At 60.6% G+C, this 14,432-nt stretch overlaps 1 protein-coding gene across 1 annotated transcript; it reads left to right on the top strand.

The window, feature by feature from the left end:
- Window positions 1-1,439: 1,439 nt before the first annotated feature.
- On the top strand, window positions 1,440-14,386 carry FBL (fibrillarin; the record flags this gene model as incomplete). The annotated part of the gene is made up of 12 exons (XM_052779681.1): window positions 1,440-1,494; window positions 1,981-2,040; window positions 3,216-3,350; window positions 3,796-3,940; window positions 4,119-4,170; window positions 4,436-4,590; window positions 5,630-5,724; window positions 7,102-7,272; window positions 7,829-7,961; window positions 11,158-11,270; window positions 12,416-12,561; window positions 14,211-14,386. Coding segments are annotated over 12 exons (1,282 nt in total), but the record flags the coding sequence as incomplete, so codon positions are not given.
- Window positions 14,387-14,432: the final 46 nt, after the last annotated feature.

Consider the following 14,432-nt stretch of genomic DNA (forward strand, 5'->3'; position numbering starts at 1 on the left):
CTGGGGGAGGACTGGGGGGGGTAACTGGAGGGGACTGGGAGAGACTGGAGGGGACTGGGGTGGACTGGGAGGGATTGGGATGGACTGGGAGGGGCACCGGGGGGGACTGGGAGAGACTAGAGGGGACTGGGATGGACTGGGAAGGATTGCGGGTAACCGGGGGATAATTGGGAGGGACTGGGATTGACTGGGAGGGACTGGGGTGGGACTGGAGGGGAGTGGGTTGTACTGGGAGGGACTGGGGGTAACTGGAGAGGACTGGGTTGTAGTGGGAAGGACTGGGATTGACTGGGATGGGACTGGAGGAGACTGGGATTCACTGGGATGGACTGGAGGGGACTGGGATTGACTGGGGGGGACTGGGATGGGACTGGGTTGTACTGGGAGGGACTGGGATATACTGGGGGACTGGGGTGGGACTGGAGGGGACTGGGTTGTAGTGGGACGGACTGGGGGTAACTGGAGAGGACTGGGTTGTACTGGGAGGGACTGGGATTGACTGGGGAGGGACTGGGATATACTGGGGGGACTGGGGTGGGACTGGAGGGGGCTGGGGTGTACTGGGAGGGACTGAGAGGTAACTGGGGGTAACTGGAGAGGACTGGGGATAACTGGGAGGGACTGGAATGTACTGAGATTGACTGGGGAGGGACTGGGATATACTGGGGGAGTGGGAGGAGCACTGGGATGGGACTGGAGGGCACTGGGATGGGACTGGAGGGCACTGGGATGGGACTGGAGGGCACTGGGGGTAACTGGGAGGGACTGGGATGTACTGGGATTGATTGGAGCAGGACTGGGAGAGACTGGGAGGGGCCCAGGGATGGGACTGGAGGGAACTGGGATGGGACTGGAGGGCACTGGGGGTAACTGGGAGGGACTGGGATTGACTGGGGAGGCACTGGGATGGACTGGGATGTACTGGGAGGGGTACTGGGAGAGGCTGGGATGTACTGGGAGGGTCACTGGGAGAGACTGGGGGGACTGGGATGGATTGAGAAGCACTGTGGGTAACTGGGAGATAACTGGAGGTAGCTGGGAGGGACTGGGATGTACTGGGAAGGGACCAGAGGGGACTGGAATGTACTGGCATTGACTGGGGAGGCACTGGGGGCTAACTGGGAGGAACAGGGGCTAACTGGGAGGGACTGGGAAGTTAGAGGAAACTGGGATGGGACTGGGCGCTTACTGGGAAGGAGTAAGAGGTAGCTGGGAAAAAGGAAGCCATACTGGGAGGCAACTGGGATGGACTGGGGAGCAACTGGGATGACTTAGGGGGTGACTGGGAGGGACACGGAGGGCGGTCGGGCCAAACTGGGAACACTGGGAGCCTGGGGGTGGGGGGGGCTGTTACTGGGCGAGAACTGGGAGCCTCCTGCAGCCGTCCCAGTCTGCCCCAGTGCTCCCAGTACTCCCAGTTTGACAGCGGCTCCCGGCAGGTTTCAGCCCCCGGGGGGGGCGCGGCTGGCCGCGGCGGCTTCCGGGGGGGACGAGGTGAGTCTGTCCCCTCCCAGTGCTCCCAGTAAGGCCAGTCCCGCCTGTACTGGGAGCCCCAGTTCCCCCTCCCCTCTTCCAGCCTGCCCAGTTTCCCCTGTGCCTCTCCGACAAGCCCAGTTCCCCTCCCAGTATGCCCAGTTCCCTCTCCCAGCATGACTAGTTACTCCCAGTTTCCCCCCTAGGATGCCCAGTTCCCCCCCCAGTCCCCCCAGTATGCCCAGTCCCCACCAAGTTCCCTCCCAGTATGCCCAGTTCTTCCCCGATTACCCCCAAGCTCCCTCCCAGTATGCCCAGTTCCCCCCAATTATCCCCAGTTCCCCTCCCAGTATGCTCGGTTTCGTTTCCAGTTCTCTTTCTAGTATGCCCAGTTCCCTCTTCAGTGCTCCCAGTATGCCCAGTTCCCCCCATTACCCCCTAGTTCCCCTCCCAGTATGCCCAGTTCCCTCTCCCAGCATGACTGGTTACTCCCAGTTTCCCCCCTAGGACGCCCAGTTCCCCCCCCAGTCCCCCCAGTATGCCCAGTCCCCACCAAGTTCCCTCCCAGTATGCCCAGTTCTTCCCCGATTACCCCCAAGCTCCCTCCCAGTATGCCCAGTTCCCCCCAATTATCCCCAGTTCCCCTCCCAGTATGCTCGGTTTCGTTTCCAGTTCTCTTTCTAGTATGCCCAGTTCCCTCTTCAGTGCTCCCAGTATGCCCAGTTCCCCTCCCAGTATGCTCAGCTCCCTTGCAATTACCCCCCAGTCCCCCTCCAATCTGCCCAGTTCCCTCTCCAGTGCCCCCAGTATGCCCAGTTCCCCCCCATTACCCCCTAGTTCCCCTCCCAGTATGCCCAGTTCCCTCTCCCAGCATGACTGGTTACTCCCAGTTTCCCCCCTAGTCCCCCCAGTATGCCCAGTCCCCACCAAGTTCCCTCCCAGTATGCCCAGTTCTTCCCCGATTACCCCCAAGCTCCCTCCCAGTTCCCCCCAATTCCCCCCAGTTTCTCTCCCAGTATGCTCGGATTCCTCTCCAGTTCACTTTGTAGTATGCCCAGTTCCCTTTTCAGTGCCCCCAGTATGCCCAGTTCCCCTCCCAGTATGCCCAGCTCCCCTGCAATTACCCCCCAGTCCCCCTCCAATCTGCCCAGTTCCCCCTCCAGTGCCCCCAGTATGCCCAGTCCCCACCAAGTTCCCTCCCAGTATGCCCAGTTCTTCCCCGATTACCCCCAAGCTCCCTCCCAGTTCCCCCCAATTCCCCCCAGTTTCTCTCCCAGTATGCTCGGATTCCTCTCCAGTTCACTTTGTAGTATGCCCAGTTCCCTTTTCAGTGCCCCAGTATGCCCAGTTCCCCTCCCAGTATGCCCAGCTCCCCTGCAATTACCCCCCAGTCCCCCTCCAATCTGCCCAGTTCCCCCTCCAGTGCCCCCAGTATGCCCAGTTCCCCCCCATTAACCCCTAGTTCCCCTCCCAGTATGTCCAGTTCCCTCTCCCAGCATGACTAGTTACTCCCAGTTCCCCCCCCAGTCCCCCCAGTATGCCCAGTCCCCACCAAGTTCCCTCCCAGTATGCCCAGTTCTTCCCCGATTACCCCCAAGCTCCCTCCCAGTATGCCCAGTTCCCCCAATTCCCCCCAGTTTCTCTCCCAGTATGCTCGGTTTCCTCTCCAGTTCTCTTTCTAGTATGCCCAGTTCCTTCTTCAGTGCTCCCAGTATGCCCAGTTCCCCCCCATTACCCCCTAGTTCCCCTCCCAGTATGCCCAGTTCCCCTCCCAGTATGCCCAGCTCCCTTGCAATTACCCCCCAGTCCTTCTCCAATCTGCCCAGTTCCCTCTTCAGTGCCCCCAGTATGCCCAGTCCCCACCAAGTTCCCTCCCAGTATGCCCAGTTCTTCCCCAATTACCCCCAGCTCCCTCCCAGTATGCCCAGTTCCCCGCAGTCTTTCTTCTAGTATGTCCAGTTCTCTCCGGTACGCCCAGTTCTCCCCAATTACACCCAGTTTCTATCCCAGTATGCCTAGTTTCCCCTCCAGTTCTCCCCCTTCTAGTATGCCCAGTTACCTCCCAATTAACCCCCAGACTCCCTCCCAGTATGCCCAGTTTCCTCTCCAGTTCCCCCCCCCGTATGCCTAGCTCCCCCCCTAATTACCCTCCAGTCCCCCTCCCAGTATGCCCAGTTCCCTCTCCAGTGCCCCCCATATACCCAGTCCCCCCACCAGTATACCCCGTTCCCCCCCAGTTCCTCTCCCCATATGCCCTGTATGTGCTATTCTCTTCCCAGTATGCCCAGTTTCCCCCCAATTAGCCCCCAATTCCTCTCCCAGTATGTCCAGTTTCCTCTCCAGTTCCCCCGTGAGTATGCTCACTTCCCTACCATTACCACCGAGTCCCCCTTCCAGTATGCCCAGTTCCCTCTCCAGTGCCCCCAGTTCCCCCCACAGTGTGGCCAGTTCCCCCCAATTACCCCCAGTATGCCCAGTTCCCCCCCCAGTATGCCCAGTTCCCCCTAATTACCCTCCAGTTTTCTTTCCCAGTATGCCCAGTTCCTTTTCCAGTGCCCCCAGTATACCCAGTCCCCTCACCACTATGCCCAGTTCCCCCCAATTAACCCCAGATCCCCTCCCAGTATGCCCAATTTTCTCTCCAGCTCCCCGCAAGTATGCCCATTTCACCCCCATTACCCCCCAGTTCCTCTCCCAGTACGCCCAGTTCTCCCCCAGTCCTCCTTCCAGTACGCCCAGTTCCCCCCAATTACCCCCAGTCCCTCTCCCAGTATGCCCAGTTCCCCCTAGTCCCCATCCCAGCCTACCCAGCTCCCCCCAATTACCCCCAGTTCCCCCTCCAGTGCCCCCAGTTGCCCCCCAGTCCCCCCCAGCATACCCAGTTCCCCCCCGAGTCCCATCCCCCGCCCCCCCCCAGCATTCCCAGTCCCCCCCAGTAAGCCCAGTTCCCTTCTCCCCACAGGTGGAGGTTTCCAGCCCCGGGGGGGGCCCCCGCGGGGGCGGTTTTGGGGGGGCGGGGGCGGGGCGGACCCCCCCGCGGGGGCCGGGGGGGGCGGGGGGGCCGCGGCGGCTTCAAGGGGGGCAAGAAGGTGACGGTGGAGCCCCATCGGCACGAAGGTACTTGGGGGGCAGGTTGGGGGGGTTTGGGGGGCAGTTGGGGGGTCTGTGGGGCAGTTGGGGGTCTGTGGGGCAGGTTTGGGGGGTCTGTGGGGCAGTTGGGGGTCTATGGGGCAGGTTTGGGGGGGTCTGGGGGGCAGGTTTGGGGGTCTATGGGGCAGGTTTGGGGGGTCTGGGGGGCAGGTTTGGGGGTCTATGGGGCAGGTTTGGGGGGTCTGGGGGGCAGTTGAGGGGGAGTGGGGCAGGTTTGGGGGGTCTATGGGGCAGGTTTTTGGGGGTCTATGGGGTGGTCTGGGGGGTTTGGGGGGCAGGTTTGGGGGGTTTGTGGGGCAGCTGGGCTCTGGGGCAGGTTTGGGGGGTCTATGGGGCAGTTGGGGGGGTTTGGGGCAGTTGGGAGGGAGTGGGGCAGGTCTGGGGGGCAGGTCTGGGGGGCAGTTGGGGGGGAGTGGGGCAGGTTTGGGGGGTCTCTGGGGCAGTTGGGGGGTCTATGGGGCAGGTTTTTGAGGGTCTATGGGGTGGTCTGGGGGGTCTGTGGGGCAGGTTTGGGGGGTTTGTGGGGCAGCTGGGCTCTGGGGCAGGTTTGGGGGGTCTATGGGGCAGGTTTGGGGGGATTTGTGGGGCAGTTGGGGTCTATGGGGCAGGTTTTGGGGGCTCTATGGGGCAGTTGGTGGTCTGGGGGGCAGGTTTGGGGGGTCTGTGGGGCAGTTGAGGATCTATGGGGCAGGTTTGGGGGGCCTGTGGGGCAGTTGTGGGTCTGTGGGGCAGGTTTGGGGGGCTCTATGGGGCAGGTTTGGGGGGTCTGTGGGGCAGTTGGGGGGCATGGGGCAGGTTTGGGGGGGCTCTGGGGCAGTTGTGGGTCTGTGGGGCAGGTTCGGGGGGGTCTGTGGGGCAGGTTGGGGATCTGGGGGGCAGTTGGGGGGGTCTGTGGGGCAGTTGGGGGGGTCTGTGGGGCAGTTGGGGTCTATGGGGCAGGGTTGGGGGGCAGTTGGGGGGGGTGTGGGGCAGTTGGGGGTCCCTGACGCCCCCCCGCCCCCCCCAGGGGTGTTCATCTGCCGGGGGAAGGAGGACGCGCTGGTCACCCGCAACCTGGTCCCGGGGGAGTCGGTGTACGGGGAGAAGAGGATCTCCGTGGAGGTACTGGGAGGGACTGGGAGCGACTGGGAGGGACTGGGAGGGGGGGAGGGAAAAGGGGGAGGGGACTGGGGGTGACTGGGAGGGGACACGAGGCGCTGGGGGCGATCGGGAGGGGACTGGGGCGACTGGGAGAGGTGGAGTAGACCGTCAGGATCTTCTCGGAGTCCATACTGGGAGCACTGGGATATCAGCAGGACCTTTGTTATTTTCGTACTGGGAGCACTGGGAGGTGTTACTGGGAGCGTGTGGGCGTCCGTGGGGTGTCACAGCCGGTGGGTGACACGTTTGCTGGTGTCCTTGTCCCCATGATGGTGACACCAAGGTTGAGGACATCACCAGAACCTTCTCCGACTCCATACTGGGAGCACTGGGATATCAGCAGGACCTTTGTAATTTTCATACTGGGAGCACTGGGAGGTGTCACTGGGAGAGTGTGGGTGTCCGTGGGGGTGTCACAGCCGGTGGGTGACACGTCTGCTGGTGTCCTTGTCCCCATGATGGTGACACCAAGGTTGAAGGTGTCACCAGAACCTTTTCGGACTCCATACTGGGAGCACTGGGACGTCACCAGAACCTTCCTACCCTCCCTACTGGGAGCACTGGGAAGTATCACTGGGAGGGTGTGGGTGTCCACGGGGTGTCACAGCCAGTTGGTGACGTGTCCTCTGGTGTCCTTGTCCCCATGATGGTGACACCAAGGTTGAGGACATCACCAGAACCTTCTCCGACTCCATACTGGGAGCACTGGGATATCAGCAGGACCTTTGTAATTTTGATACTGGGAGCACTGGGAGGTGTCACTGGGAGAGTGTGGGTGTCCGTGGGGTGTCACAGCCAGTGGGTGACACGTCCCTCTGGTGTCCTTGTCCCCATGATGGTGACACCAAGGTTGAGGACATCACCAGAACCTTCTCCGACTCCATACTGGGAGCACTGGGATATCAGCAGGACCTTTGTAATTTTCATACTGGGAGCACTGGGAGGTGTCACTGGGAGGGTGTGGGTGTCCGTGGGGTGTCACAGCCGGTGGGTGACACGTTTGCTGGTGTCCTTGTCCCCATGATGGTGACACCAAGGTTGAGGACATCACCAGAACCTTCTCCGACTCCATACTGGGAGCACTGGGATATCAGCAGGACCTTTGTAATTTTCATACTGGGAGCACTGGGAGGTGTCACTGGGAGAGTGTGGGTGTCCGTGGGGTGTCACAGCCGGTGGGTGACACGTCTGCTGGTGTCCTTGTCCCCACGATGGTGACACCAAGGTTGAAGGCATCACCGGGAGCTTCCCCGAGTCCACACCGGGTGTACTGGGCGGTGGCACTGGTGGCACTGGGAGGCTGTGGGTGGCCCATCTCACCGATGTCCTTGTCCCCAGGACGGTGACACCAAGGTGGAATACCGCGCCTGGAACCCCTTCCGCTCCAAGTTGGCGGCCGCCATCTTGGGTGGCATCGACCAGATCCACATCCGCCCGGGGACGAAGGTCCTTTACCTCGGCGCCGCCTCGGGGACGACCGTGTCCCACGTCTCCGACATCGTGGGACCCGTAAGGACATCGGGAGGAGGGGACGTTGTCCCCACGGGTGGTGGCTCCATGTCCCTGGAGATGTTCTCCACCTTGGGGACACCAGGGATGTCCCTGTGGGTGGTGGCTCCTCATCCATGAAGGTGTTCTCCACCTTGGGGACACCAGAGATGTCCCCATGGGTGGTGGCTCCATGTCCCTGGAGATGTTCTCCATCTTGGGGACACCAGGGATGTCCCCGTGGGTGGTGGCTCCATGTCCCTGGAGATGTTCTCCACCTTGGGGACACCACAGATGTCCCCACGGGTGGTGGCTCCATGTCGCTGGAGATGTTCTCCACCTTGGGGACACCAGAGATGTCCCCGTGGGTGGTGGCTCCATGTCCCTGGAGGTGTTGTCCACCTTGGGGACACCAGGAATGTCCCCGTGGGTGGTGGCTCCATGTCCCTGGAGATGTTCTCCACCTTGGGGACACCAGGGATGTCCCCACGGGTGGTGGCACCACGTCCCCAGAGGTGTCCCCCACCTCGGGGTCCCCCCCCGGCGGGTGAGGTGACCTCCCTGTCCCCGTCCCCAGGAGGGTTTGGTTTATGCCGTGGAATTCTCGCATCGTTCGGGCCGTGACCTCATCAACGTCGCCAAAAAACGCACCAACGTCATCCCCGTCATCGAGGACGCCCGGCACCCCCACAAGTATCGCATGCTCATCGGTGAGACGGGGGGGTCCCGAGGGTGGGTTTTGGGGTGCTCGAGAAGAATTTGGGGTGCTCGGGGTGGTCTAGAAGGAGATTTTGGGGTGCTCAGGGTGGTTTTGGGGTGTGGGAGAAGGTCTGGAGGCACCTTGAGGTATCTAAAAGAGGTTTTTGGGGTGCTCTTGGGTGTTTTGGGGTGCTGTGTGGGGTCTCGAGGTGGTTTTGGGGTGCTAGAGAAGAATTTGGGGTGCTCGGGGTGGTCTAGGAGAAGATTTTGGGGTGCTTAGGGTGGTTTGGAGGTTAGGGAGAAGGTCTAGAGGCACATTGAGGTATCTCAAGGAGGTTTTTGGGGTGCTGTTGGGTGTTTTGGGGTGCTGTGTTGTGTCTTGAGGTGGTTTTGGGGTGCTAGGGAAGAATTTGGGGTGCTCAGGGTGGTCTAGGAGAAGATTTTGGGGTGCTCAGGGTGGTTTTGGGGTGTGGGAGAAGGTCTGGAGGCACCTCGAGGTATCTCAAAGAGGTTTTTGGGTGCTCTTGGGTGCTGTGTTGGGTTTTGGGGTGCTGTGTTGGGTCTTAAGGTGGTTTTGGGGTGCTCAGGGTGGTCTAGGAGGAGATTTTGGGGTGCTCAGGGTGGTTTTGGTGTTGGGGACAAGATCTGGAGGCACCTTGAGGTTTCTCAAAGAGGTTTTTGGGGTGCTCTTGGGTGCTGTGTTGGGCTTTGGGGTGCTGTGTTGGGTCTTGTGGTGGTTTTGGGGTGCTCGGGAAGAATTTGGGGTGCTCAGGGTGGTCTAGGAGAAGATTTTGGGGTGCTCAGGGTGGTTTGGATGTTGGAGAGAAGGTCTGGAGGCACCTCAGAGTATCTCAAGGAGGTTTCTGGGGTGCTTTGGGGTGTTTTGGGGTGCTGTGTTGTGTCTTGAGGTGGTTTTGGGGTGCTAGGGAAGAATTTGGGGTGCTCAGGGTGGTCTAGGAGAAGATTTTGGGGTGCTTAGGGTGGTTTGGATGTTGGGGAGAAGGTCTGGAGGCACCTCAAAGTATCTCAAAGAGGTTTTTGGGGTGCTCTTGGGTGTTTTGGGGTGCTGTGTTGGGTCTTGAGGTGGTTTTGGGGTTCTAGGGAAGAATTTGGGGTGCTCAGGGTGGTCTAGGAGAAGATTTTGGGGTGCTCAGGGTGGTTTTGGGGTGTGGGAGAAGGTCTGGAGGCACCTCAGTATCTCAAAGAGGTTTTTGGGGTGCTCTTGGGTGTTTTGGGGTGCTGTGTTGGGTTTTGGGGTGATTTTGGGGTGCTCGGGAAGAATTTGGGGTGCTCAGGGTGGTCTAGGAGAAGAATTTGGGGTGCTCAGGGTGGTCTATGAGAGATTTTGGGGTGCTCAGGGTGGTCTAGGAGAAAATTTTGGGGTGCTCACGGTGGTTTGGAGGTTAGGGAGAAGGTCTAGAGGCACATGGAGATATCTCAAGGAGGTTTTTGGGGTGCTCTTGGGTGTTTTGGGGTATTTTGGGGTGCTGTGTTGTGTCTTGAGGTGGTTTTGGGGTGCTAGGGAAGAATTTGGGGTGCTCAGGGTGGTCTAGGAGAAGATTTTGGGGTGCTCAGGGTGGTTTTGGGGTGTGGGAGAAGGTCTGGAGGCACCTCGAGGTATCTCAAAGAGGTTTTTGGGTGCTCTTGGGTGCTGTGTTGGGTTTTGGGGTGCTGTGTTGGGTCTTAAGGTGGTTTTGGGGTGCTCAGGGTGGTCTAGGAGGAGATTTTGGGGTGCTCAGGGTGGTTTTGGTGTTGGGGACAAGATCTGGAGGCACCTTGAGGTTTCTCAAAGAGGTTTTTGGGGTGCTCTTGGGTGCTGTGTTGGGCTTTGGGGTGCTGTGTTGGGTCTTGTGGTGGTTTTGGGGTGCTCGGGAAGAATTTGGGGTGCTCAGGGTGGTCTAGGAAAAGATTTTGGGGTGCTCAGGGTGGTTTGAATGTTGGAGAGAAGGTCTGGAGGCACCTCAGAGTATCTCAAGGAGGTTTCTGGGGTGCTTTGGGGTGTTTTGGGGTGCTGTGTTGTGTCTTGAGGTGGTTTTGGGGTGCTAGGGAAGAATTTGGGGTGCTCAGGGTGGTCTAGGAGAAGATTTTGGGGTGCTTAGGGTGGTTTGGATGTTGGGGAGAAGGTCTGGAGGCACCTCAAAGTATCTCAAAGAGGTTTTTGGGGTGCTCTTGGGTGTTTTGGGGTGCTGTGTTGGGTCTTGAGGTGGTTTTGGGGTGCTAGGGAAGAATTTGGGGTGCTCAGGGTGGTCTAGGAGAAGATTTTGGGGTGCTCAGGGTGGTTTTGGGGTGTGGGAGAAGGTCTGGAGGCACCTCAGTATCTCAAAGAGGTTTTTGGGGTGCTCTTGGGTGTTTTGGGGTGCTGTGTTGGGTTTTGGGGTGATTTTGGGGTGCTCGGGAAGAATTTGGGGTGCTCAGGGTGGTCTAGGAGAAGAATTTGGGGTGCTCAGGGTGGTCTATGAGAGATTTTGGGGTGCTCAGGGTGGTCTAGGAGAAAATTTTGGGGTGCTCACGGTGGTTTGGAGGTTAGGGAGAAGGTCTAGAGGCACATGGAGATATCTCAAGGAGGTTTTTGGGGTGCTCTTGGGTGTTTTGGGGTATTTTGGGGTGCTGTGTTGTGTCTTGAGGTGGTTTTGGGGTGCTAGGGAAGAATTTGGGGTGCTCAGGGTGGTCTAGGAGAAGATTTTGGGGTGCTCAGGGTGGTTTTGGGGTGTGGGAGAAGGTCTGGAGGCACCTTGACGTATCTAAAAGAGGTTTTTGGGGTGCTCTTGGGTGTTTTGGGGTGCTGTGTTGGGTCTTGAGGTGGTTTTGGGGTGCTAGGGAAGAATTTGGGGTGCTCAGGGTGGTCTAGGAGAAGATTTTGGGGTGCTCAGGGTGGTTTTGGGGTGTGGGAGAAGGTCTGGAGGCACCTTGACGTATCTAAAAGAGGTTTTTGGGGTGCTCTTGGGTGCTGTGTTGGTTTTTGGGGTGCCATGTCGGGTTTTGGGGTGCTCGAGAAGAATTTGGGGTGTCACGATGGTCCAGGAGAAGATTTTGGGGTGCTGGGTGGTGGAGGGTAGAATTTTGGGGGTTCCAGAGTCATCTGAGGTCACTTGAGAGAGGTTTTGGGGTGGCTGGGGACATTTTGGGGTGCCCCGGGGGTGGTCAGGGAGATTTTGGGGTGCCCTAAATTTTGGGGTGCCCTAAATTTTGGGGTGCCCCCCACCCCAGGCATGGTGGACGTGATCTTCGCGGACGTGGCGCAGCCGGACCAGACCCGCATCGTCGCCCTCAACGCCCACAACTTCCTGCGGAACGGCGGCCACTTCGTCATCTCCATCAAGGTAACGAGCCCCCCCCCACCAGTAGCCACCAGTAGCCACCAGTAGCCACCAGTAGGTGGTGCTGGGAACCAGTAAGGACCAGGAATGGGGCACTGGGAGCTGGTATGGAGCAGCAGTGGGGCGCTGGGGGGAGGTAAGGATGAGTAATGGGGCAGTGGGAACCGGCAAGGACCAATAAGGGGTTACTGGGAGCCAGTAAGGACCAGTAACGGAGCACTGGGAGCCAGTAAGGACCAGTAACGGGGCACCGGGAACGAGTAAGGACCAGTAACGGAGCACTGGGAACCAGTAAGGACCAGTAACAGAGCACTGGGAACGAGTAAGGACCAGTAACAGGGAACTGGGAACCAGTAAGGACCAGTAATGGGGCACCGAGAACCGGTAAGGACCTGTAATGGGGCACTGGGAACCAGTAACGGGGCACTGGGAACCGGTAAGGACCAGTAACAGTGCCCTGGGAACAAATAAGCACCAGTAACGGAGCACTGGGAACCAGTAAGGACCAGTAACGGGGCACTGGGAACCAGTGAGGACCAGTGACGGGGCACTGGGAACCAGTGAGGACCAGTGACGGGGCACTGGGAACCAGTGAGGACCAGCGACGGGGCACTGGGAACCAGTGAGGACCAGCGACGGGGCACTGGGAACCAGTGAGGACCAGTAACGGGGCACTGGGAACCAGTGAGGACCAGCGACGGGGCACTGGGAACCAGTGAGGACCAGCGACGGGGCACTGGGAACCAGTGAGGACCAGTAACGGGGCACTGGGAACCAGTGAGGACCAGTAACGGGGCACTGGGAACCGGTAACGGGGCACTGGGGGCCAGTAAGGACCAGTAACAGGGCACTGGGGACCAGTCAGGGCCCACTGTAAACCAGTTAAGGACCCATTGGCCCCTCCCCTCTCTCTCTGACCCCGCCCCCGGGTCGCTGATGGGCGGAGCTGTTGGCCCCTCCCCTATACCTCAGACTCCACCCCCCGCGGTGTTGGTGGGCGGCGCCAGTCAGCCCCTCCCCTTCTCTCCGCCCCCTCCCCTCCTCCCGGGGCGATGCTGTGCGGCCTCATTGGCCGCTGCCTGCCCCCGCCCCCGGTGGGCGTGGCCTGAGGCTCCTCCCCCCGACGCCTGGCTCCGCCCCCCCCGCAGGCGAACTGCATCGACTCGACGGCGGCGCCCGAGGCCGTCTTCGCCGGGGAGGTGAGGAAGATGACGGGCGAGCAGATGAAGCCGCAGGAGCAGCTGACGCTGGAGCCCTACGAGAGGGACCACGCCGTCGTCGTCGGGGTCTACAGGTGCGACTGGGAGGGACTGGGAGGGGACTGGGATGGACTGGGAGGGGACTGGGATGGACTGGGAGGGGACTGGGATGGACTGGGAGGGGAGAGGAGGGACTGGGAGGGGTTAGGAAAGGACTGGGAGGGGACTGGGGTTGACTGGGATGGATTGGGATGGACTGGGAGGGGTTAGGAAGGGACTGGGATGGACTGGGAGGGGACTGGGAGAGGAGAGGAGGGAGTGGGAGGGGTTAGGAAGGGACTGGGAGGGGACTGGGGTGGACTGGGATGGATTGGGATGGACTGGGAGGGGTTAGGAAGGGACTGGGATGGACTGGGAGGGGACTGGGATGGACTGGGAGGGGAGAGGAGGGAGTGGGAGGGGACTGGGAGGGGTTAGGAAGGGACTGGGAGGGGACTGGGGTGGATTGGGATGGACTGGGAGGGGTTAGGAAGGGACTGGGATGGACTGGGAGGGGACTGGGATGGACTGGGAGGGGAGAGGAGGGAGTGGGAGGGGACTGGGAGGGGTTAGGAAGGGACTGGGAGGGGACTGGGGTGGATTGGGATGGACTGGGAGGGGTTAGGAAGGGACTGGGATGGACTGGGAGGGGACTGGGATGGACTGGGAGGGGAGAGGAGGGAGTGGGAGGGGACTGGGAGGGGTTAGGAAGGGACTGGGAGGAGACTGGCATGGACTGGGATGGATTGGGATGGACTGGGAGGGGTTAGGAAGGGACTGGGAGGGCGTGGGAGGGGACTGGGATGGACTGGGAGGGGGTAGGAGGGAGTGGGAGGGGACTGGGGTGGACTGGGAGGGGAGAGGAGGGAGTGGGAGGGGACTGGGAGGGGTTAGGAAGGGACTGGGAGGGGACTGGGGTTGACTGGGATGGATTGGGATGGACTGGGAGGGGTTAGGAAGGGACTGGGATGGACTGGGAGGGGACTGGGATGGACTGGGAGGGGGTAGGAGGGAGTGGGAGGAGACTGGGAGGGGTTAGGAAGGGACTGGGAGGGGACTGGCGTGGAGTGGGATGGGTTAGGAAGGGACTGGGAGGGCGTGGGAGGGGACTGGGATGGACTGGGAGGGGGTAGGAGGGAGTGGGAGGGGACTGGGAGGGGTTAGGAAGGGACTGGGAGGGGACTGGCGTGGAGTGGGATGGATTGGGATAGACTGGGAGGGGTTAGGAAGGGACTGGGAGGGCGTGGGAGGGGACTGGGATGGACTGGGGGGGTAGGAGGGAGTGGGAGGGGACTGGGAGGGGTTAGGAAGGGACTGGGAGGGGACTGGGGTGGATTGGGATGGACTGGGAGGGGTTAGGAAGGGACTGGGATGGACTGGGAGGGGACTGGGATGGACTGGGAGGGGAGAGGAGGGAGTGGGAGGGGACTGGGAGAGGGTAGGAAGGGACTGGGAGAGGATAGAAAGGGGTGGGAGGGGACTGGGACAGACTGGGAGGAGACTGGAATGGACTGGGAGGTGGTAGGAAGGGACTGGGAGGGGACGGACTGGGATATACTGGGAGGGGACTGGGATAGACTGGGAGGAACCACACTGGGGAGGGTGTGGGGAGGCTCTGGAGGTGGCACTGGGATGAACTGGGAGGGACTGGTCTATACTGGAGGAGGTCACATGACCCACATGCCCCTCCCCTCTCTATCCCCAGGCCCCCCCCCAAGCAGAAGTGACGTTTCTCCACCCCCCCCCGGGGGGGGCCCGATCCTGGGGGGGGGGGGCACTTGCTGCCCCTCCCCCCCCTCGGTTTTGGGGTGAATTTGGGTGGTTTTGGGTTTTTTTGGGGGGGGGAGGGAGTAGAAATGGGGTTTTATTAAAATTCAGGGGAAAAAATTGGCTCGTGGCTGGGGGGGGCAAATGGGGGGGTAATTAA

Source organism: Harpia harpyja, unplaced genomic scaffold (genome assembly GCF_026419915.1).
Source record: "Harpia harpyja isolate bHarHar1 unplaced genomic scaffold, bHarHar1 primary haplotype scaffold_408, whole genome shotgun sequence".
Taxonomy (NCBI): Eukaryota; Metazoa; Chordata; class Aves; order Accipitriformes; family Accipitridae; genus Harpia; species Harpia harpyja.